Source organism: Cetorhinus maximus, chromosome 23 (genome assembly GCF_964194155.1).
Source record: "Cetorhinus maximus chromosome 23, sCetMax3.hap1.1, whole genome shotgun sequence".
NCBI lineage: Eukaryota > Metazoa > Chordata > Chondrichthyes > Lamniformes > Cetorhinidae > Cetorhinus > Cetorhinus maximus.
The window spans coordinates 39,611,110-39,635,486 of record NC_135901.1 but is presented as its reverse complement, the minus strand read 5'-3'; the positions used below and the strand labels follow the sequence as shown (position 1 = coordinate 39,635,486).

At 44.3% G+C, this 24,377-nt stretch overlaps 1 protein-coding gene and 1 non-coding gene across 2 annotated transcripts in view; one reads left to right on the top strand and one right to left on the bottom strand.

Annotated features, from left to right (window-relative positions):
- Positions 1–21,607, bottom strand: part of LOC144697991 (uncharacterized) — a 62,423-nt gene extending 40,816 nt beyond the window's left edge. Inside the window, 1 exon segment of the mRNA XM_078569941.1 lies at positions 20,832–21,607. Coding sequence (XP_078426067.1) covers positions 20,832–21,607 — 776 coding nt within the window.
- trnae-uuc (transfer RNA glutamic acid (anticodon UUC)) lies at positions 1,096–1,167 on the top strand. The gene has a single exon. It is a non-coding gene; the product is annotated as a tRNA-Glu (tRNA).
- Positions 21,608–24,377: the final 2,770 nt, after the last annotated feature.

Genomic DNA, 24,377 nt, shown 5'->3' with positions numbered 1-24,377 from the left:
TGGCAGAGCAGCGGTTTGAAGCCGGGCAAGATCATGATCCAAACTTGTTTATTTAAGTGTGAGTAAATGTTCAATAATTTACATTTGTTGTTAAAAATGAACACATGGGTTCGAACCCTGCCGTCTAAGGATTTATCATTTTGAATAGGAGAAAACCCACCCAAACACACCCGAATTGTCTTATTCATTTGTGAGCATTCAGGAGATGGCGTATTGGCATTGTCATTGGGCTAGAAACCCAGAGATAAAAGCAAAATACTGTGGATGCAGGAAATCTGAAGTGAAAACAGAAAATGCTGGAAAAATTCAGCATGTCTGGCAATATTTCTGGTAGAGAAATACAGTTAATGTTTCAAGTCCGTGTGACTCTTCTTTGGAGTTCGTTGAAAGCAGCACACAGGGCCGAATGGCCTCTTTCTTTGCTGTAACTTTCTATACTTTGATATTTCCCAACACCACTTCTTTCACAGTCATTCTGCCATTTTATAATCCGCTCTTGCGAGTGGGTGCAAAGCTCAACCACGTGCACAAGACTGGAGTCTGCGACTGTGGATAATCGGCACTGTGCACATTTCTGTCATCAGTACCTGGGAGAATCAGGAAGATGAGATCCCAGATTATCTTTACCATGTCATCTGCAAACTCATTCTTTCTAAAATCCTTGCATCCCACATTCTCTGTCCCTGCTTTCCAGGATAGGCTTGGGTTCATGAACTGACTGTGTCTGCATCAAGCAGCTAATTGACCTGGGAGCTGGACGGACAGAGGGAGCTGGAGGCGAGAAAGGGACAGAGGCAGAAACAGATGCGACATGACAGTGTTTAGAATTGGATGTGTCTCAGTTACTTTCAGTGATGAATTTCTGCCGCGTATTCCCTTGTCAGTTTCACAGGAGCTGCAGTGATGAGGTTGGTGGGTTTTGGAAATTGAAAGTTGTACATGTGCAGCTTGTGGGGATATTTCACCTCACTGTCAATTTCATGTTCCAGCTCACAGAAACCGTTGTTGTCATTAACTGAAGAATTCATTCTATTCAAAATGGAAACAGGGATAAAAGCAGCGTCAATAAACCAAACTGAAATGAGTTCACCAGTTTCCCTGGTGGGCTAGTGGTCAGGATTCGGTGCTTTCAGCGCCGGGGCCCGGGTTCGATTCCCGGTCAGGGAATGCAAATTTATTGAGCTTGTAGAATTGCCAAAATGAGTATTAATTACTTATTGATTGAAAACATTTAGTATCTCCACCAGAATCAGTTGACGTTTCGCCTCAGAGCTGGAAATAACACACTTGGAACAGGTTGGGTTGGTGGTGCCAGGCAAAATATGGGTGGGAGAAGGGTAAATTTTGGCGCCTACTGGTTGCATTGACAAAGATATCACTCCTGATGGATCAACCAACAAGAACTGTTCTTTAAAAGAGCACATCTGCTCATCGAGGCCGAATGACCTCTTTCTATGCTGTAAGTTTCTATAATTTTGTTTCCCAACAGCACGGGTGCTTCTTTCACAGTTATCCTGCCATTTTATAACCCACTCTAGCGAGATATACTTTCTTACCTTGCTTTCGGCTCTTTTGAAACCAAAACACGGAGCAAATTCAGCGAGTTTCCTTGTCATTTATAGCACGAGATTTGTCACGAGACTAATTGAACGACACATTAATGATGCCAATCCTTCACTGGAGCTCACCGCGACCAAAGAGCAGTGTTATCATCAGCCTGTTATGTAACTTCTTGCAGTATATCTGCTGAACAATATAAGCTTGTCACAGCTCAGCTTTCTTCACATGGAAACCCTCTGTGAAAATACAAAAAATTTCAAAGCTGAACAATATAGACAAGACTGGAAGGAGAGTGTGACTGTGGATAATCGGCACTGTGCACGTTCCTGTAATCAGTACCTGGGGGAATCAGGAAGATCCTGGTGTCTCTTTAGCCTGTTATCTGTAAACCGATCACGTTGTGTATTACAAAAACAGAAACAGAAATACCTGGAGAAACTCAGTAGGTCTAGCAGCATCGGTGTAGAAGAGTACAGTTGACATTTCGAGTCCTTATGACCTTTCAACAGAACCACTCTGTGACAGAGTGACATGAGGGGACATGTTTCATAACATGTATATAATCTTTAATATATATTTTTTCAGGGAGGTTATGTAGCGCGCTCTCGCATGCATGTACAAAGGTCACACTATCTCAGCTCGCACTCCTCCCCCCGCCCGCACAGGCAGCGCTGAACACTGCTGCTCACGTTTCACGCAGCGCAGGCCTTAATTGGCCCCCAGCATGAACTTGCCTTCCGGGCCTGATTGCAGGCAGCGGTCAGCTTCCCAACTGCCCCATTCACCCCCACCGAGCCCGCACGCCAAGGGCAAAATTCTGCCCATGGAGCTTCCTTGTCACTAAGATTGAGACAATCCGATCAGCTGCCTCTTCTGCTTCCCTCCCTTCCACTAGCCCAACAGGACAAACTGCCTTTAAAATTCCCCCTTGTCTGAGCCCTGAACTCTCATCTTTCTCCAGTTTCTCTCCCATCTCCCTCATGCCATCTCGCTGCTCATCTTGTCCAAGAAACCCACTTTCTGCTGTACTAACTCCACTCTCACTGAACTACTGATCACCCAACTTCTCCATGTCAGCTGATATAATTCACAGTTTTCTCTCTCTCTCCCCTGGTACTGTATCAACGTGCTTATCCCACACGTAATACTGGATGAGCAGAAATTTCCTCAATTAAAAATTGGGAAGACCAAAGCCATTGTCTTCAATCACGACTACAAATTCCATCCCATAACTAATGAGACCATCCCTATGATTAACATAGGGATACATTGTCCTATGTTTATCAAGCCAGGAATCTTACTTCCTAAACAAGGGAGCGAGAGAGAGAGAGAGAGCTATTCTTGTAATGTTCAATAAATTTCTGATGATTTCATAAGGTTAATTAGAAAGTTATTTCTCACAGATCTTCCCACCTTGAGAAGGGAATATCCTTACTGACTTCTCACAACTAATTTCTGACTAACCTCACTATTTCTAAGCTACGAGCTTCTTTTCCTAATTTCTTGATGACAAACCGTAGATAACATACTAAAGCTACTAGAATGATCAGAATCAGCAACACAAACCCTTGAGCTGCCACCAAGAGTAAATGTCAAATCTTTTCCACTAAAATGTGATAACTATCGACTTATATTCATCCTCCCCACCTGCCGATCATCTCTCACAATTCTAAATTATTGACATGTTGTAATTACATCTGGTTCAAACAAAAGTTCATGCAAGTACTTTAAAGATTATCCAGCTCTGTTCACCTACACCCATTTCGTGGATATTTTCTAAATCCAGATTCTATTTCCTTCTTCAAATTAATTTGACTCACTTTGATATGTTCAACGTATTTAATTCTTTCCTGAATGTTTGAGAGGCAATTTTTATATGGAATATGTGTTAATGTCTTGATAATTTAAAACACTGTTTCATTCTAATGGCCACAATAATCACTCATGTTCTGTTTTTTTTATTCATTCATGGGATATGGGCTTCGTTGGCTGGGCCAGCATTTATTGCCCATCCGTGGTTGCCCTTGGGAAAGTGGTGGTGAGCTGCCTTCTTGAACCACTGCAGTCCATGTGGTGTAGGGACACACACAGTGCTGTAAGGAAGGGAGTTCCATGATTTTGACCCAACGACAGTGAAGAAATGTTTCCATATCAGGATGGTGAGCGACTTGGAGGGGAATTTCCAGTTGGTGGTGTTCCCATCTATCTGCTGCCCTTATCCTTCTAGATGGTAGTGATAATGGGTTTGGATGGTGCTGTCGAAGGAGCTTTGGTGAAATCTTGCAGAGCTCCTCATCAAACCCCATCTCGTCTCATTCATTTTCCACCACTTGGCCCGTAGCCCTGTAAGATGTGGTGTTTCAAGTGTTCATCTAAATATTTTTTAAATGTTGTGAGGATTCCTGCCGCTACCACCCCCTCAGGCACTGAGTTCCACATTTCACCTGGGCCTGGGGATTTATCCACTTTTAAGGCCGCCGTTAGAGACTGAGTCTCAGTTAATCATTGTCTGAATCTGGGGAAGGGAGGGGCAGATTCTGTTAGCAAATGGAATGAAAAACAACAAAGACCAAGTTCCAGCTCATACCATTCGCACCTTATGATAACATAGTTATGGGATAATCTTGAGGATGGATAGAGTTGTATTAGAAGCATTTCAGGGAAGGTTCATTCGGTTGATTTCTGGGATGAAAGCGTTGTCTTTCTTTTAAAATTCATTCTTGGGATGTAAGCTTTGCTGGCAGGTCCCAGATAGCCCACACGCTCTGGGTGAAAAGAAAATCCTCAAATCCCCTCTAAACCTTCTGCCCCTTACCTTTAATCTATACCACCTGAGTATTGACCCCTCCACTAAAGAGAAAAAATTCTTCCTATCCACTCTATCTATGCCACTCATAATATTGTGCACCTCTATCAGGTCCCCCCTCAGCCTTCTCTGCTCTGAGGAAAACAACCCCAGCCTATCTAGTCTCTCTTCATAGCTGAAATATTCCAGCCCAGGCAACATCCTGAGTGAATCTCCTCTGCACCCTCTCCAGTGCAATCACATCCTTCCTATAGTGCGGCAAACAGCACTGCACAGAGTACATCAAATGTGGCCTAACTAATGCTTTATACTGCTCCATCATAACGTCCCTGCTCTTGCATTCAATGCCTCGACTAATATGTCGACAATGTTTGACACAAAGCTGATTGATTTAACCTTTATCCAGAATATTAAACTCCAGCCCAGTTACAGGGATTATTAACATCAGCAGAAGCAAACCCCAACTGTCGGAAAGAGCATGGTTCAGTCATGGATGTGATTTGCAGCTACAATAACAGCAGAATCCAACCCCGGAAGTCACTTGTGAATACATTGGTTTGTCTGCAGGGTGGATGAATGACTGAATCCCTTCCCACACACGGAGCAGGTGAATGGATTTTCTCCAGGGTGAACTCGCTGGTGTGTCAGCTGGAGAGATGGATGAATGAATCCCTTCCCACACATGGAGCAAGTGAAAGGCCTTTCTCCAGTGTGAACCCACTGGTGTGTCAGCAAACCCATTTTGCTTTTATAGCTTTTCACATAGTCGGCACGTTTAAAAGGTTTCTTTTCAGAGTGAACACGTTGTTGTGATGTGAACCGGGTTAGTTGAGTGAATCTCTTCCCACATTTGGAGCAGTTGAATGGTTTCTGCCCAGTGTGAACTTGCTGGTGTGTCAGCAGAATCTTTCTGCTTTTGAAGCAGTTTTCACAGTCAGAACATTTAAAAAGCCTCTTGTCAGAGTGCACAAGTTGATGTGAAGTGAGGGTACTTATCTGAGTGAATCCCTTCCCACAGTTAGAGCAGGTGAATGGCCTTTTCCCAGTGTGAACTCGCTGGTGTATCAGCAGATTCCTTTTGCTTTTAATTGTCGCAACATTCAAAAGGTCTCATGTCATAGTGAACAAGTTGATGTGAAGTGAGGTGGGTTAGTAGAGTGAACCCCTTCCCACACTCGGAGCAGATGAACGGCCTCTCCCCAGTGTGAGTGCGTTGATGAGTTTCCAGCACAAATGGGGATCTGAATCCTAACCCACAGTCCCCACATTTCCACGATCTCTCCATGGTGTCAGTGTCCCCGTGTCTCTCCATGTTGGATGATCAGTTGAATCCTTGTCCACACACAGAACACTTGCACAGTTTCTCCCCGCTGTGAATGGTGAGATGTTTTTTTCAGATAGTGTAACAGGTTAAAGCTCTTTCCACAGTCAGTTCACTGGAGCACTCTCACTCGGGCGTGTCTGTCTCGGTGCTTTTCCAGTCACACTGACGTTTGAAATCTTTTCCCACAGACAGAAAAGACAAATATTTCTCCTTCCACAGTCAAAGATCAATGATATTCAGGTCCAACGTCTAGAATTATAGACCAGTCAGCCTGACGTCAGTCGTGCGGAAAATTCTAGAGTCCATTATAAAAGATGTAATAGCTGAGCACTTGGAAAAATAAAGTGGCAGAATGGGACAGAGTCAGCGTGGATTTATGAAAGGGAAATCATGCTTGACAAATTTACTGGAATGTTTCGAGGATGAAACTACTGGAGTTGATGAGGGGGAACCAGTGGATGTGGTTTACTTGGACTTTCAGAAGGCTTTCGAAAAAGTCCCACATAAGAGATCAGCGTGTAAAATTAGAGCACATAGAATTGGAGGTAGTGTATTGAGAGGTATAGAAAACTGGTTGGCAGACAGGAAACAAAGAGTAGGAATAAATGGGTCTTTTTCCAAATGGCGGGCAGGCAGTGACTAGTGGGGTAGCGCAGGGATAGGTACTGGGACCCCAGTTTTTCACAATATATATCAATGATTTAGATGAGGGAATTAAATGTAATATCCCCAAATTTGCAGATGACACAAAGCTGGGTGGGAGGGTGAGCGGTGAGGAGGATGCAGAGATGCTTCAGTGTGATTTGGACAAGCTGAGTGAGTGGGCAAATGCATGGCAGATGCAGTATAATTTGGATAAATGTGAGGTTATCCACTTTGGTAGCAAAAACAAGAAGGAATAATATTATCTGAATGGCTATAAATTGAGAGAGGGAAATGCGCAACGAGACCTGGGTGACCTCGTACAGCAATTGCTGAAAGTAAGCATACAGGTGCAGCAGGCGGTAAAGAAGGCAAATGATATGTTGGCCTTCATAGCGAAAGCATTCAAGCACAGGAGCAGGGATGTCTTGCTGCAATTATACGGGGCCTTGGTGAGACCATACCTGGAATATTGTGTGCAGTTTTAGTCTCCTTATCTGAGGTAGGATGTTCTTGCTATAGAGAGAGTGCAGCGAAGGTTTACCAGACTGATTCCTGGGATGGCAGGACTGACATAAGAGGAGAGATGGAGTTAGGATTAAATTCGCTTGAGTGCAGGAGAATGAGGCGGGATCTCATAGAAATCTATAAAATTCTCACAGGACCAGGCAGGGGAGATGCAGGAAGGATGTTCCCGATGGTGGGGGAGTCCAGAACCAGGGGTCACAGTCTGAGGATATGGGGTAGACCATTTAGGACTGAGATGAGGAGAAGTTTCTTCACCCAGAGAGTGGTGAGCCTATGGAATTCGCTACCACAGGAAGTAGTTGAGGCCAAAACCGTGAATGTTTTCAAGAAGGAATTACAAATAGCTCTTGGGGCGAAAGGGATCAAAGGATATGGGGAGAAAGCAGGAGCAGGTTATTGAGTTGGATGATCAGCCATGATCATAATGAATGGTGGAGCAGGCTCGAAGGGCCGAATGGCCTGCTCCTGCTCCTATTTTCTATGTTTCCTGCTGAATCGAGTGACTCTGTCAGATCTTGATGTGATGTTTGGTTTGAGTTTCCTATCTGCAAATCATCTCCCTCTTGTACCCTGTAAAAGGAGTTTACAAAAATATTCACTGTATGTACAGGATAGAAATTCAAAGCCGAAAATTCGAGTTTCTTTGGTACATTCTTCACCCAAACATGTGGTCCAATCAAACTGAAAGAAATTCAAATCAGCAACAAAGTCCCAGCAAAAGCAAAGGGAGCCTTCCTAAATAAGCCAGAATGTTGTTTCTAGTGTCTATGAGACACTCTGTACCCTGAGGTACCCACCGGTTGTGGGAGGTATCAAGCGTACCGGTGGATATTGCATGTTCCCTCACCAGGGACCCGCGGGCACGGACAAGACCATGGAAGAGAGGTCGGCAGCCAGTGTGACCAGACCCATCCTGGATCTAGAAATCCCTGTGTTAAACAGGCCCATGAACAGTTACGGGAGAAGATTCTCTGATTTAACAAACCCACCACCCCGCCCCCTGCCCTTTACACTGGGCAGCCAGAGATTAGGATTGTGAGGTTGAAGTATCGCCAGAGGTTGAGGATCAGCACCTCTCACTCTGAATATGTAAATGTCCCATGGACTCACTCACTGTTACATCCACAAGAAGGCCGCGCATGCGCCCTGCTCCCTGCTGAAACAGGATGGCGGCCGTTACCCTGGGTCTGGGTCTCGGGGAAAATAAATATATAAAAACTCAATAAAATTAGCGATCAAATTATAGAGAAACCTAAATGTAACAGAGCATCCATTATCCACCAGAAAGATGGGGAGCGGGAATTGTCCATCTCAGTATCGTGAATAGATACTTAATGAGGGGACATTATTCTCTGTGTCTTTCCTGGACATGGAGATGGAAAAGGGGCAAATGAATGAACTTTAAACACCTCGTCCACTTGGCACAGAAACTGTCTGAAACTCAGAATAGAAACCACATGGAACAAAATACTGACAAATACTCAACTGTTAGCCAAAAATAAATAAAAATATATATTGGGGGAGACGGTGCCACAGTGGGAATGTCACTGGACTAATAATCCAGAAAACCAGCTTGATGCTCTGGGGACAGGGGTTCAAATCCCACCACAGCAGCTGGCGGGATTAAAAATCAATTATTAAATCTGGAATTGAAAGCGAGTCTCAATAAGGGCGATGATTAAGCCATTGTCGATTGTCATAAAAACCCACCTGGTTCACTAATGTCCTTTCAGGAAGGAAATCTGCCCTTCTTACCTGGTCTTACATGTGACTCCAGAGCCACACCGAAATGTGGTTACTCTTGATAACCCTCTGAAATGTTGTGGCAAGCACTTATTTCAAGGGCAACAAATGCTGTCCCTGCCCACATTCCATGAAAGAAAGTTTTTAACATCACCGCCACTGAATGGCTACAATTTCGGAAGGAAGTGAAGACAGAGGGTCCAGAAAAGATGCAAGAAAACTGTTCCCCTTCCAAGGATAACAAACCAACTTCATGAACCAAACTGAAGTTCCGATCTCTCGTGAATCTTTCCTCCAAACTCTCACATTCTTCCTAAAGCTCAGAATTGGACACAATACTACTTGGGTCCAAAGCAGTGTTTTTTATTCAGGTTTATTCTAACATGGTTGATTTTGTACTTTATTCCCGTATTCTTAAACCCAGGATTCCACTTGCTTTATTCACTGCTTTCTCAGCCTGCCCCTCCATCTTCAATGATTTGTGCACATAAAGCCCCAGATTAAACTGCTGCACCTTTTTACAGTTGTATCCTTTATCTTATATTGCCTTTCCTTCCTACCGAAATGAATCACTTCACACCTCTCTGAATGAAATTTTATCTGCCACCTGTCTGCCCATTCCACCATCGTGTCTATGTCCTCTTGAGGTTAATCACCATCCTCCCCACTGCAAACACAACTTGAAAATTTGGTGTTGTTTGCAAATTTTGAAATGCAGCCCGGCACACACAAGTCTAAATCAATAATATATATCAAGAAATCAGTGTTCTGACCACCGACCCCTTGTGATCCCACTGTATACTTTTCCTCAATTTCAAAAAGCAACCGTTCACCATGCATGTTGTTGCCTGTCACACAGCCAATGCTGCCTCTGCCCGATGGATTTTAACTCGGCTGACATGCCTGTTACTTGGCACTGTATCAAATGCCGTTTAGCAGTTCATGTGCACATCAACCGTGTTACCCTCATCAACATTCTCTGTTGCCTTATCAAAAACTCAAGAAATTTAGTTCAATATGATTGTCCTGAACAAATTGTACAAGTGACCTAATTTTGACCTGAATTGCCGCTTCTAAATGCTTTCCCACACAAGAGGTTAAACTGACTGGTCTGTCAATGCTGGGCTGACCCTTCCATTTAAGATTACTAAGGATTTAATATTAGTGCCAGAAAGTGTGGGGAAATCGTGAGAAGTTGTGAAATTGTAACATTTAAAGACACTAATAACTGATAAATAGCTCAAGAAATAAGCAGTTTTCAAGACATAAAGTACAGATAAATTAATTTATGAATAACTGAATTGAATTATTAATAATGTCGGGTAGAGTGCTTGGAATGGAGAGACGAAAATTACTGCAATGCTTAAAATACGAAATGAAAAGATTAAAAACTGGAAACACTCAGCAGGTCTGGAAGAATCTGTAGAGAGAGAAACACGATTAACGTTTCAGGTCTGTGAGCCATTGAAAGGTGGAAGAGGAACAGAAGGGAAGGTCTATGAAAGGCTGCAGGGCGAGAGAGATTAACTGACAAAAGGCTTCATAATGCAAGGTCAAAGGGAGTGGTAATGGGACAATTAAAAACACAAAAGCTGTTTCTAGATTAGGTGTGAATGGCACGATAACAACAGTCTGAATGCACCTGAAGCAAATGGGAGAAATAAGAAAGGAAAACTAGGACTCAAAGAAATAAGGAACAAATGAGGGCAGAGATAATTACTTGGTTAAACAGGGATCCAGGGACAAAAGCAGAAGGTGGGAATCACTTTGAGTGGAGCAGCGGGATGGAGACAAGTCAGAGAATCATAGAATGGTTGCAGCAAAAGGAGGCCATTCAGCCAGTCGTGTCTGTATTAGGCCTCTGAAGGGACAATTTACCCAATGCCACGTCCCTGCCTTTGCCCCATAGCCCTGAACAAGTCTCAAACAAAACTTGTATGAAACAAGATGTTTACGTGAAGGGGCAGCAGAAAAAAAGAAAAACAACTTGTTTACAGAGTGTATCGGGGGTGGGGAGCAGCATAATGTACCTGTGCAGGCCAGTGAGGATCCCCAAGGTCCATCAGCCGTCTGCATTCAGTGTTTAGTGGGCCCTGGGGGAGGGGGTGATGGAACCATTTGGGACACAGCACAGTGCTGGAGCTCACCCCTCCCCCACTGTCCTGATAACACAAATGACTCACCTTGGACTGTCCCACACCTGGGCCGGGCGGGGTCAAGGAGGCTGCAAGCTGGTAGGTTGAGCTGTGAACTGGGCGGAGTTGGGGGTTTGAGTGACAGGTCTGGTGCTATATCAGAGCAGGCACAGTCACTGCTCCCACTCTCCTCGTGGAAGTTTGACTGGAATCGTGTTGGTGAGTGTTTCTAAACTCTGTCTCACTATCCCGGGATTGGAGGTGGATTGGAGGTTGTTGTGAGTGTTGGATTATATTGTTTTTCCTCATTCTTCCCGCTTCTCCCACTCCCAGTTCCAGGCTGCAGGTCCCGGTGATTCTGGATGCGGGACAGTTGTTAGTCCCGGCCCTGGTGTGTGTGCGCAAGCGCAGATGCGCGGCTTCTTGTTCTGTAATAATGGCGAGTGATTGTCCTCCTGTATTTTGCTGCAGTTCTTCACCTCCTTGACTCTCCCGGCGCCATAGTTGCTACCTGCCGATTGCGGTAATCGACCTTCGATCAGGAAATTAACAACTTATAGTTAGAGCGGTTTCTGGGGCGCTTAGCATTGTTGGAACATTGCCCGCCATTAGTCGGCGGCCGTCGCCGAGAGTTATCGTGCAGTCTAAAGGGAGGTCAGGGACCTGAGCCCCAATTTATGTTTCTTTATCTGTTCATACTGTCTGATCTGCTGGATATTTAAAATATTTTATCTCTTAATTTCCGATCCAGCCTTGCAGAGCTTTGCTTTCATGTATTGTTTTTTAGAACCGAGTCTCGAAACACAGACAGGCCAATTAGGAGCCGGTTTGAATTAGGGTGGGTGTTGGATGGGGGACTTTTTTTGTTACATCAGTTTTGTGATGGAGGAGAAACTGCTGGGTTTAACCCCGAGGAGTTTGCAACCCAGTTGGACCCAGCAATTTCCGGTGTGAGACTGTTAAGGGAGGTAGATCCTGGGGGAGATCAGATTGACAAACACACTGTCCATTCAATTTAAGAGTTTTGTTTTAGTAACAAGTATTTCTACGGTCCCCTTTTATCCGAGATTTTTTTGTTAACTCCATTCTTGGTATTTGGGTGTCACTAACAAGAGCAGCAGATATTGTCAATCCCCAGTTGTCTGTTGGTCAGGTGTTGGTGGGCCTTCTTCCTGAATCGCTGCAGTCACTGTGGTGAAGGTGCTCCCACAATGCTGATTGGTAAGGAGTTACAGGATTTTCACTGAGCGATGATAAATGTCCAAATCAACAACAACAAGCTGTATTTATGTAGCACACTGATTGGAATAAAATGTTCCAACGTATATCGCTGGAATATTATACTGGAATATTTAACACTGAAGCACATGATGAGATATCAGGGCAAATGATCAATAGCCTGATCAAAGAGGTAGGATTTTAAGAGAGTCTGAAAGGATAAGAGAGAGAGGCAGAGATGTCTAAGTAGGGAATTACAGAGCTTATGGCCCGGGCAGCTGAAGGCTCGGTCACCAATAGTGAGTCAATTAAAATCAGGAATGCTCAACAGGCCTGAATTAGATGAGCCCAGATATATGGGAGGGATGGAGATTGGAGGATATGATAGAGATAGTGAGGGACAAGGTCACTGAAGGATTTGAAAACAAGGATGAGAATTTGAACATTGAGGTGCTGCTTAAAGAAGAGCCTCTGTAGCACAATGAGCACAGAGGTGTTGGATGATCGAGACTTACTGCGAGTAAAGACATGGGAAGCAGAATTTTAAATGACCCCCGTCGTTTATGTGGCTGGCTCAAAATGGTCCAGTTTGGTGGTAACAAAGGAATTGATGACTTTCAGCAGCAGATGGGCTGAGGAAGGAGTGAAGTTACAGAGGTGGAAAGAGATGGTCTTTGTGATACGAAGTCAGAAGCTCAGCTTGGGGTGAAAATATGACACCAAGATTGTGAACAGTCTGGTTCAGCCTCGTAAGTTGCAAGAGAGATGGATGGTATTGATGGTTAGGGAGTGGAGTTTGTAGCGGAGACTGAAGACAATGACTTCAGTCTTCCCAACATTTAAATGGAGGAAAGTCCTGTTCATCCAGCACTGGATGTCGGGCAAGTCAGGGCAGTCTGTGACTTGGAGGTGATTTACCTGCTACCCTGGTCCTTCTAGGGGGTGGAGGATGAGGGATTGGGAGATTCTGCCAAAGTTCTGGTAGAATTGAGTGGGCCCAGACTGGGTGGAAGGTTCCCTTCCTAGAAGGACATTGGTGAACCAGTTGAGTTTTTATGACAATGCAGCAGCTATCGTGGTCACTTTTCCCTTGTGCCGGCCCCACACATACAGCTCAATTTCACACCCTGCCTTTGTGTTTTTGTGGGTTCTCTCTCACTCCCTTTTGCCTGTTTTGAACTATTTTCACAGGGTTAGCAGTCCGTAATTTCAAACCCAACATAACATCAGGATCTGATGGTGTCACCCAATTTATCGTAACCCACAAATCATCGAATTTTAAATATGGAAGTTAAGAGCCCTGTTCACAGTGGGGAGAAACCATACACATGCTCTGTGTGTGAACGAGGCTTCAGCCAATCATCTGCCCTGTCGAGCCACAGCCGCAGTCACACTGGAGAGAATCCATGGAAATGTGGGGACTGTGGGAAGGGATTCAATTACCCATCCCAGCTGGAAATTCATCAGCTCACTCACGCTGGAGAGAGGCCACTCACATGTTCTGATTCATCCAACCACCAGCGAGTTCACAATGGGGAGAGGCCATTCACCTGCTCCGAGTGTGGGAAGGGATTCACTCAGTCATCCAGCCTGCTGAGACACCAGCAAGTTCACACTGGGGAGAGACCATTTACCTGCTCTGTGTGCAAAAAGAGATTTACTTATTCATTCTCCCTACTGAAGCATCAGCGAGTTCACACTGGGGAAAGACCGTTTACCTGCACTGTGTGTAAACAGGGATTTTCTGATTCATCCAACCGACTGAGACACCAGCGAGTTCACACTGGAGAGAGACCATTTACCTGTTCTGATTGTGGGAAGGGATTCACTCAGTCATTCCATCTACTTAGACACCAGCAAGGTCATACTGGGGAGAGACCATTTACCTGTTCCGATTGTGGGAAGGGATTCAATGATTCATCCAACCTGCTGAGACACCAGCGGGTTCATACTGGGGAGAGACCACTTACCTGCTCCGAGTGTGGGAAGGGATTCACTCAGTCATTCCAACTTTTATCACACCAGCGAGTTCACACCGGGGAGAGACCATTCACCTGCTTCGAGTGTGGGAAGGGATTCGTACGCTTATCAAGTCTACTGACACACCAGCGAGTTCACAAGTAACTGCTCTAGTTGGATTTAGTTGCCAATGATATTCTTGTCTGAAGCATATTCATTGAAGTGTGTTTCTGCTGATGTTAATAAACTCCAGCCTATTTACAGATTCTGTATATAATTCAAATAAATCAGTTTTGCGTTAAACACAGTGTGTTGAGTCGTTTTGATATCTCTAACACATTCAATTCAATTTTTATTTTAACTGAATATTATCAATTTTTACCACATCACTGATTTGGTTTGGTGCTGAAGGAGGCTATTTGGACCATCATGTCTGCACTGGCTCTCCAAATGAGCAACTCACCCAGTTCTATTCTCCCATCTTTTCCCCGTAACCCTGAACATTATTCCTTTTCAGATAACAGCCTAATTCCCTCCTGAATGCTTCAATTGGACCTGCCTCCCCCACACTCCCACAAAAAGCACACCAGACCCTGCATGAAAAGCTTTTCCTCATATCATTGTTGATTCTTTTACTGATCACTTTAAAACTGTTCTCAGTCCTTTGATCGGTGGAAACAGTTTCTCCTTATCTGCTCTGTCCAGCCCCAACTTGAAAACATCTATAAAATCTCCTCTAAACTTTATTTTCTCTAACGAAAACAGTCCTGATTTCTCCAATTCACTTTCCTAAGCGCTGTTCTTCCTCCCAGGAGCCAGTCTTGCGAATCTTTACAGTGCCCTCTCCAATGCATTCACATCCTTCCTGAAGTGTGGTGCCCAGAAAGGGATGCAATAAACCACCTGAGGCCAAACTAGTGACTTATAAAAATTCAACATAACCTCCTTGCTCTTGTACTCTATGCCCCTATGAATAAAACCCAGGATAGTGTATATTTTAATAAACACACTCTCAATGACTCTCCTGCCACTTTCAATGACTTAAGGGCATATACACCCAGGTTCCTTTCACCTTCAACTCGTTTAGAGTTGTGCCCCTTAATTTATATTGCCCTTCATGTTCTTTCTACCAAGATGTATCACCTCACATTTCTCTGCATTGAACTTCATCTTCCACACGATTGCCCTATTCCACCAACTTGTGTATTTCTTTTTGAAGTTCTACACTGTCCTCATCACTGTTCTCAATGCTTCCACATTTTGCATCTTCTGCGAACTTTGAAATGTTTCCCTTTACATCAAGATTTAGGTCATTAATATATATCAGCAAAAGCCCGAGTCCCATCACTGACCCCTGGCGAACACCATTACAAACCTTCCACGAGCATGAAAAACATCCATTAACCGCGACTTTCTTTTTCCTTCCACTGAGCCAATTCCGTATCCATGTGGCTACTGTCCCATTTATTCCATGAGCTATAACTTTGCTTATAAGTCTGTTGTGCAGCCCTGTACCAAATGCCTTTTGAAAGTCCATGTACACCACATCAACAGCATTGCCCTCATCAACCCTCTCTGTTACCTCTTCAAAAAACTCCAGGAAGTTAGTAAAACATTCTTCCCCCTTAAGAAGTCCATGGTGTCTTCCCTTAATTAATCTGCATTTGTCCATGTGAGTGTTAACGTCGTCCATATTATAATTTCTAGACGTTTCCCACCACTGAAGTTAAACTAACTGGCCTGCAGTTTCTGCGCTTATCCTTACACCTATTTTTGAACAAGGGTGGAACATTTGCAATTTTCCAGTCCTTCAGCACCTGAGTCTAAGGCACAGTGAAATATTATGGCCAGTGCCTCTGTAACTTCCACTCTTATTTCTCCCAGTACCCTTGGGTGCATCTCATTTGGCTCAGGTGACTTCACAACTTTAAAGTAAAAGCAAAATACTGCAGATGCTGGAAGCCTGAAACAGAAACAGAAAATGCTGGAAAAACTCAGCAAGCCTAACAATATATGTGGAGAGAGAAAAAATCTGTTAACGTTTCGAGTCCGTAACATTAATTGTTTTTTACTTCTTTCCACAGATGCGAACAGAATCTTCCTCTTGCTTTCCCAGATTCAGACAAAGATTAACTGAGATGCGGCTTCTAATGGCGGCCGGATTACCCACAATCCTATGCGCCTCAGAAACTGCTCTATCTGCCGCGGATTGTCCGGGTGGATGGCGCATGCTCGGAGTCTCTTGCTCTCCTTATGAGGTTGGTGCCGGATAGAAGCCGGAAGCGGCGGATTGTGAGAGTGGAGAATGATCATTGGTTCAGAATCGGCTCTGGGGCCGCACTCGGGATTTGTAAACCCCGCCCCCCGACGTTGACCTCACACCTGGCAACTCACAATGCCCGGCTGATTGACGGCGGCTACGGACCAATAGGAGAAGAGGGTGGGGCTGGATGAACGAAAGCAGACAGCTGCTCCTCCAGCCAATCAGAGTGAATGAGGGGCGGGGCTGAGCCCGGATCTCCCTCATTGGCTGAAACTCTGCATCATTCTGAAAGCTGATTGTCTCAAACTCCAGGAGAAAACTGGACCTTTTTGTTAGTGACTTTAAACAGATGAAACCCCGTGGGTGTGGAGCATACATTTCAGCATTTGTTACTGAAACGTGGGAATATGATAAAACAATGTACAAACAATTCAAGGGCTCACTTCAAGGAATGACTAGCCAGGCAAGGAAAGTCACCATTAGAACAAGTGGAATCCCTGGTTTCAATAAATGAACGGGCAGAAGGGTTAGGACAGGTTAGGGAGAAGGTTAATACTGTCATCATTCAGTACAGCACATGGAAGCCAAGGCCTGGGAGAGGGGGATCCACCTCAGACATAGCAACAGGGGAACGAAAACAAAAAATGCTGAAAAAACTCAGCAGGTCTGACAGCATCTGTGGAGAGATAGACAGAGATAACGTCTCGAGACCGTATGACTCTTCTTCAGATCTAAAGAGAGGTAAAGATGTGGTGAAATATGTACTGATGAAGGGGGGTGGAACCAGTGAAGCTGGATAGAAGGCCAACGATAGGTGGAGGCAAAGGAGAGATGGTGAAAGATGTCATAAACAAAAGGTCAAAGAATAGTTAATGGTGGTGGTACTGGCTAAATGAGGTGCAAATGGTGACATTAAGGAAGTAAAATGTGATAATGGCAGGACCAGGGTAAGCACTCTGGAAAGTGGCAGATGGCCCAAGCGGGGGTGGGGTGGGGGGAGGGGACGGTGGTGGGAAGAAAGATCGGAAATAGGCTAAAAGCTGGGCATAAACAATGAATAGGAACAAAGGGAGGTCATTCAGCCCGTCCAGCCTGCTCTGCCATTCAATACGATCATGGCTGATCGAACACTTCAATACTGTTTACCCACACTATCCCCATAACCCTTTACATTATTGTTAATCAGAAATCTCCCACTCTATACATTAAACATACTCAATGACTGAGCTTCCACTGCCCTCTAGGGTAGAGAGTTCCACAGTTTCATAACTCTCTGAGTAAAGAAATTTCTCGGTCCGAAGTGGCTTCCCCCTTATTTTGAAATTGTGTCCCCTGGATCTAGACTCCCCAGCCAGTGGAAGAATCTTACCTACATCAACCCTGTCTACTTTTATAAATATTTTGTAGATTTCAATGAGATCACCTCTCATTCTTCGAAACTCTAGAGAATACAGGCCCAGTTTGTCCAATCTCTCTTCATCAGACAGTCCCACCATTCCCGGGACAAGCCTGTGAACTTTCACTGCACTCCCTCTATGGCAATAATATCCTTCTGAGGCAAGGTGACCAAAACTGCACACACTACTCCAGGTGCAGTCTAAACAAGATTCTAAACAATTAAAGCAAGACTTCACCACTCCTGTACTCAAATCCTTTTGTGGCAAAAGCTAACATTCCACGAGCCTTCCGAATAGCTTGCTGCATCTGCAGGTTAGCCTTCAGCGACTTATGGACAAGGACACCCAGGTCCCTTTGTACAACTACACTTTCTCATCTCTTTTCATTTAGGAAGTACTCTGAACATCAGTTCCTTCTACCAAAGTGGATAACCTCGCATTTTTCCACAATATATTCCATCTGCCATGGTCTTGCCCACTCACTAAGTCTGTCCAAATCCTCGCATAGCTGCTTTACATCTACCTCACAACCTAGCTTTGTATCATCTGCGAACTTGGAAGGATTACATTTGGTCCCCACATCCAAATCGTTAATATATATTGTGATCAACTGGGACCCAAGTACTGATCCTTGTGGTACCCAACTAATCACAGCTTACCAACACGAGAATTACCCATTTATTCCTACTCTCTGTTTTCTGCCTGTTTGCCAATCCTTAATCCATGTCAGTGTATTGCCTCCTATCCCATGTGGGTTTATTTTGCTAATTAATATGTCAGGTCCCAGTGACTTATCAACTTTCAATCCCATTCTTACTGATATTAATTTCCTTCAACTCCTTATTCTCCCTACTCCCTTGGATCTCTAAACCTGGGAGAGTTCTTGTATCTTCCCCGGTGAAGGCAGACTCAGAATTATCATTTAGCTTCTCTGCCATTTCTCTATTCCCCGACTCTGCATGCAATGGACCCACATTTGCCTAAAGCAGCTCTTAGAGTCTGTTTTTATCTTTTCTCTAGATTGCATTCATATGCTATTCTCCCTTTATTTACCAGTTTCTTGGTCTTCCGTTGCTGTATTCTAAAAGCTTCCCAATCCTCAGGTTTACTACCACTTCTGGCAAATTCATAAGCTTATCTTTAAATCTTATACCATCCTTAACTTCCTTTGTCAGCCAAGGTTGACTGACTTTTTGGAGGTTTTGCACCTTGAAGGAAGATTATGTGCTGTAAGCCATGTAATAATTCTTTGAAGACTATCCATTGCCTCTGTACATTTTAATGTATTTTCCCGTTCTATCTCAGCCAATTTGTCCCTCATACCTTCATAATTTCCTTTATTCAACTTTAACACCCTTGCTTCAGAGTGAACTACCTAATTTTCAAACATAATGTAAAATACTATAATATTGTGTTCACTCGGCCCTAAAGGTTCTTTTACAACAAGATTATTAATTAGTCCTTTTACATTACATAATGCTATATCTAAAATAGCCTGTCCTCGAGTCGGCTCCTCAACATACTGCTCTAGAAAACCATCCCCAACATACTCCAGAAATTCATCTTCCACAGCATCAGTGCTCAATTGGTTTACCCAGTGTACATGTAGATTGAAGTCATCCATGATCAATGTATAGCCTATTCTAAATGCTTCTATCATCTCCTGATTAATAAATTACTATTACCATTACTATTTGGTCGGCAATGAACAACTCCAACCAATGTCTGCTGCCTTTTGCTAATTCTTAGCTCCACCAAAACAGATTCCACACATTGTTCTTCCAAACTGACATCCCCTTTACTAATGCACTGATCTCATCCCTTATTTTCAGCACAACTCCACCTCCTTGTCTGTCTTTACTAAACTTTGAGTATACATGAATATTCAGTTCCCAGTTTTTGTCACCATGCAGCCATGTTTCCATAATGGCAATAATATCTTACCCCGATAATATCTTACTATTTGTGTCTTTTGATCATCAATTGCGAATGCTGTGCGCATTCAGGTAGAGCACCTTTAATTTTGTCTTTTTAACATAATTCTGCATTCGAAGCATACTCAATGCTATGCTTTGTTTCTCCTGCCTTGTAGCCTCACTACTACTTCCTGTTACCCATTTTACTTGCTTCTCATTTTACACTTAAAGGAGGATGAGTAGAATAAATTAACAATAACTTCACTTTGCTACACTTCTCCTAAGTTTACCTTACTTTGGTTTACTTTATGACTATATTTCACTTTGAATTGATTTAACGTTACTTCCCTATTGTTGGTGTTCCTTACTGAAATCCAGGCAGCTACCTCTTTATAAATGTTATCCTTTTTTTTTCTAGTTTTAAGCTATTTAAACACACTCCCTAACAGCAACTTCTCACCAACCAAGTTTTCCTGCGATATCGCCCTTGAGTTTATTTTCAAACTTAGCCCACTGCCCGATCGGAGGTGTTCCTCACAGGTCTGGCTGTCTCCTCTCCAAGAAGGTGAGACACGTCGGGAAGGACCAGAAGAGAAAGTTTACCTGTGTCGCAACCACATAGGATCTCACTTGTGGCTTTGATAAGAACTGTTTTCGAACTGAGGCAGGGCAGAAACCTGATTGGAGGGATTCAAAGGATTTTTGAAAGGAAAGAGAGGCTGGAGATGGGGCAGCAGCATGCAAAGATGGAAGAGTGAAGGGTTTGTTTTTATTTAAGCATATATAATGATGGAAGGTTTAAAGGAGAGCGGAACAGTATCTGAAAAGAGAGAACCATTGACAATGACGGTAAACATGGGGAAGTTGGATGGTCAGTAGTTTAGTGGGAATAGGGTCGATGGAGCAGGTGGTGCACACAGAGGGCATGAGAGGAGATGGGAGAGAAACTGGAAAAAGATGTGATCACGGCTCAGATAGTGGGGGAAACTTAGAGACAGTGTGTCCCGGTGGGCTAGTGGAAGGGAGGGAAGCAGCAGAGGCAGCTGATCGGATTGTCTCAATCTTAGTGACAAAGAAGCTCCATGAGCTCCTCATAATTGTCGTTGGGGCTGAGGATGGAGGAGACAGGGCAGAGGGAGAACCTTTCAAAAGGAACTAACTTGTGCTAGAGATATCAAAACGACTCAACACACTGTTTATCGCAAAGCTGATTTATTCCAATTTTATACAGAATCTGTAACTGGGCTGGAGTTTATTAACCTCAGCAGAAACACACTCTTATGAATATGCTTCAGACAAGAATATCATTGGGAACTAAATCCAACCACAGCAGTTACTTGTGAACCCGCTGGTGTCTCAGCATATTGGATAACTGTATGAATACCTTCCCACACTCTGAGCAGGTAAATGGCCTCTCCCCAGTGTGAACTCTCTGGTGTCTCAGTAGATGGAATGACCGAGTGAATCCCTTCCCACACTTGGAGCAGGTGAATGGTCTTTCCCCAGTGTGAACTCGCTGGTGTTCCAGGAGGTTGGATGGATCAGCAAATCCCTTTCCACATGTGGAGCAGGTAAATGGTCTCTCTCCAGTGTGAACTCTCTGGTGTCTCAGTAGATGGAATGACCGAGTGAATCCCTTCCCACACTTGGAGCAGGTGAATGGTCTTTCCCCAGTGTGAACTCGCTGGTGTTCCAGGAGGTTGGATGGATCAGCAAATCCCTTTCCACATGTGGAGCAGGTAAATGGTCTCTCTCCAGTGTGAACTCTCTGGTGTCTCAGCAGGCTGGATGAATCAGTGAATCCCTTCCCACAATCAGAACAGGTAAATGGTCTCTCCCCAGTATGAACTCTCTGGTGTCTCAGCAGGGCGCATGAATCAGTGAATCCCTTCCCACAATCAGAACAGGTAAATGGTCTCTCCCTAGTATGAACTCGTTGGTGTCTCAGCAGGGTGCATGAATCAGTGAATCCCTTCCCACAATCAGAACAGGTAAATGGTCTCTCCCCAGTGTGAACTCGCTGGTGTTTCAGTCGGTTGGATGAATCAGCAAATCCCTTTTTACACACAGTGCAGGTAAACAGTCTTTCCCCAGTGTGAACTCGCTTATGTTTCATTAGGGAGGATGAGTCAGCAAATCCCTTCTTACACACAGAACAGGTAAACAGTCTCTCCCTAGTGTGAACTTGCTGGTGTCTCAGCAGGTGGAATGACTGAGTGAATCCCTTCCCACACTCGGAGCAGGTGAATGGCCTCTCCCTAGCGTGAACTCGCTGGTGTTTCAGTCGGTTGGATGAATCAGAAAATCCCTTTCCACACACTGAACATATGAATGGCTTCTCTCCAGTGCTTGTACACTGATGGATTTCCAGCTGGGATGGGTCATTGAATCCCTTCCCACAGTCCCAACATTTCCATGGATTCTCTCCATTGTGACTGTGTTTCAACAGGTCAGATGATCGGCTGAAGCCTCGCCCACGCACAGAACATGTGTGCGGTTTCTCCCCACTGTGAACAGGGCTCTCAATCACCATATTCAAAATCCGTTGGTATTTGGGTTACGATCAATTGGACAACACTGTCAGATCCTGATGTGATGTCGGGTTTGTGATTCTGGACTGCAAACCCTGTGAAAATAGGAGAAAACAAACAAAGGTGAGTGAGAGAGAACTCACAAAAACACAAAGGCTGGGTGTGAAATTGAGCTCAACGTGTAGGACTGGCATTAGGAAAAATTGACCATGAAATTTGCTGGATTATCATAAAAACCCAACTGGTTCGCTAATGTCCTTCAGGGAAGGGAACCTGCCTGCCAGTCTGGGCCTACACAACTCTACCAGAACTTTGACAGCATTGCCCAATCCCTTATCCTCCAACCTCCATCAGGACCAGGGTAGCAGGTGAATGTGAACACCATCACCTCCAAGTCACACTCCGCCCTGATTTGTCTGACATCCATTACTGGATGGACAGAAACTTCCTCCATTTAAATTTTGGGAAGACTGAAGCCATTGTTTTCATTCCTCGCTACAAACTCCACTCCCCAACCTTCAATGCCTTTCTGACAACTCTGAGGCCGAACCAGACTGTTCACAATCTTGGTGTCATATTTCACCCCAAACTGAGCTTCTGACTACATACCACTAAGGCCGTCCATTTCCACATCAGTCATTTTGCCGGATTTCATTCCTGCCTCAGCTCAGCTGCTGCTGAAACACATCCATTCCTTTGCTACCTCTAAACTGGAATCTTCCTAGACTGCCACAGACACAATGGAGTCATTTAAAACTCCACTTCCCATGTCTTTACTCGCACTTTGTCTCGTTCATCCAACGCCCCTGTTCTCATTGAGCTACATAGGCTCCTCGTTAAGCAGCACCTCAATGTTCAAATTCTCATCCTTGTTTTGAAATCCCTCAGTGACTACGCTCCTCACTATCTCTATCATATCCTCCAATCTACATCCCTCCCAGATATCTGGACTCATTTCATTCAGGCCGATTGAGCATCCCTAATTTTAATTGACTCACCGTTGGTGACCGTGTCTTCAGCTGCTCAGGCTATATGCTCTAGAATTCCCTATTTAGGCCTCCTTTTCTCATCCTTTAAGACTCTCCTTAAAACTTGCCTCTTTGACCAAGCTGTTGAACATGTGCCTCAATATCTCCTCATGTGCTTCAGTGTTAAATATTCCGGTATAATATTCCTGTGAAATACTTTGGAACATTCTATTCTAATCAGTGTGCTACATAAATGCAACTTGTTGTTGTTGATTTGGACATTTATCATCGCTTAGTGAAAATCCTGTAACTCCTTACCAAACAGCATTGTTGGAACACCTTCACCACAGTGACTGCAGCGGTTCAGGAAGAAGGCCCACCAACACCTGACCAACAGACAACTGGGGATTGACAATATCTGCTGCTCTTGTTAGTGACACCAAATACCAAGAATGGAGTTAACAAAAAGTCTCAGAAAAAAAGGCACTTTAGAAATACTTGTTACTAAAGCAACACTCTTAAATTGAATGGACGTTTGTCACTCTGTTCTCCCCCAGGATCTACCTCCTTTAATAGCCTCACACTGGAAATTGCTGGGCCCGACTGGGTTGCAAAGTCCTCGGGGTTAACCCCAGCAACTTCTCCTCCAATTCACTCCAGCTCAAAACTGATCCAACAAAAAAGACCCCCATTCAACACCCACCCTAATTCAAACCGGCTCCTAATTGGTCTGTCTGTGTTTCCAGACTCGGCTACATGAAACAATAAAATGAAAGCAAATCTCTGCAAGACTGGAACTGAAGTTAAGACATAAAATATTTCAAATATCCAGCAGGTCAGGCAGCATGAACAGATTAAGAAACAGAAGTAGGGGCTCAGGTCGCTGACCTGCCTTCAGGCTGTACGATAACTCTCGGCGACGGCCAACGAGTAATGGCGGGCAATGTTCCCACAATGCTAAGCGCCCCAGAAACCGCTCTATCTAAAAGTTGTTAATTTCCTGTTGGAAGGTCGGTTGCCGCAATCGGCAGGTGGAAACTATGGCGCCGGGAGAGTCAAGGAGGTGAAGAACTGCAGCAAAATACAGGAGGACGATCACCCGCCATTATTACAGAACAATAAGCCGCGCATCTGCGCTTGCGCACACACACCAGGGCCGGGACTAACAACTGTCCCGCATCCAGAATCACCGGGACCTGCAGCCTGGAACTGGGAGTGGGAGAAGCGGGAAGAATGAGGAAAAACAATATAATCCAACACTCACAACAACCTCCAATCCACCTCCATTCCCGGGATAGTGAGACAGAGTTTAGAAACACTCACCAACACGATTCCAGTCAAACTTCCACGAGGAAAGGGGGAGCAGTGGCTGTGCCTGTTCGGATAT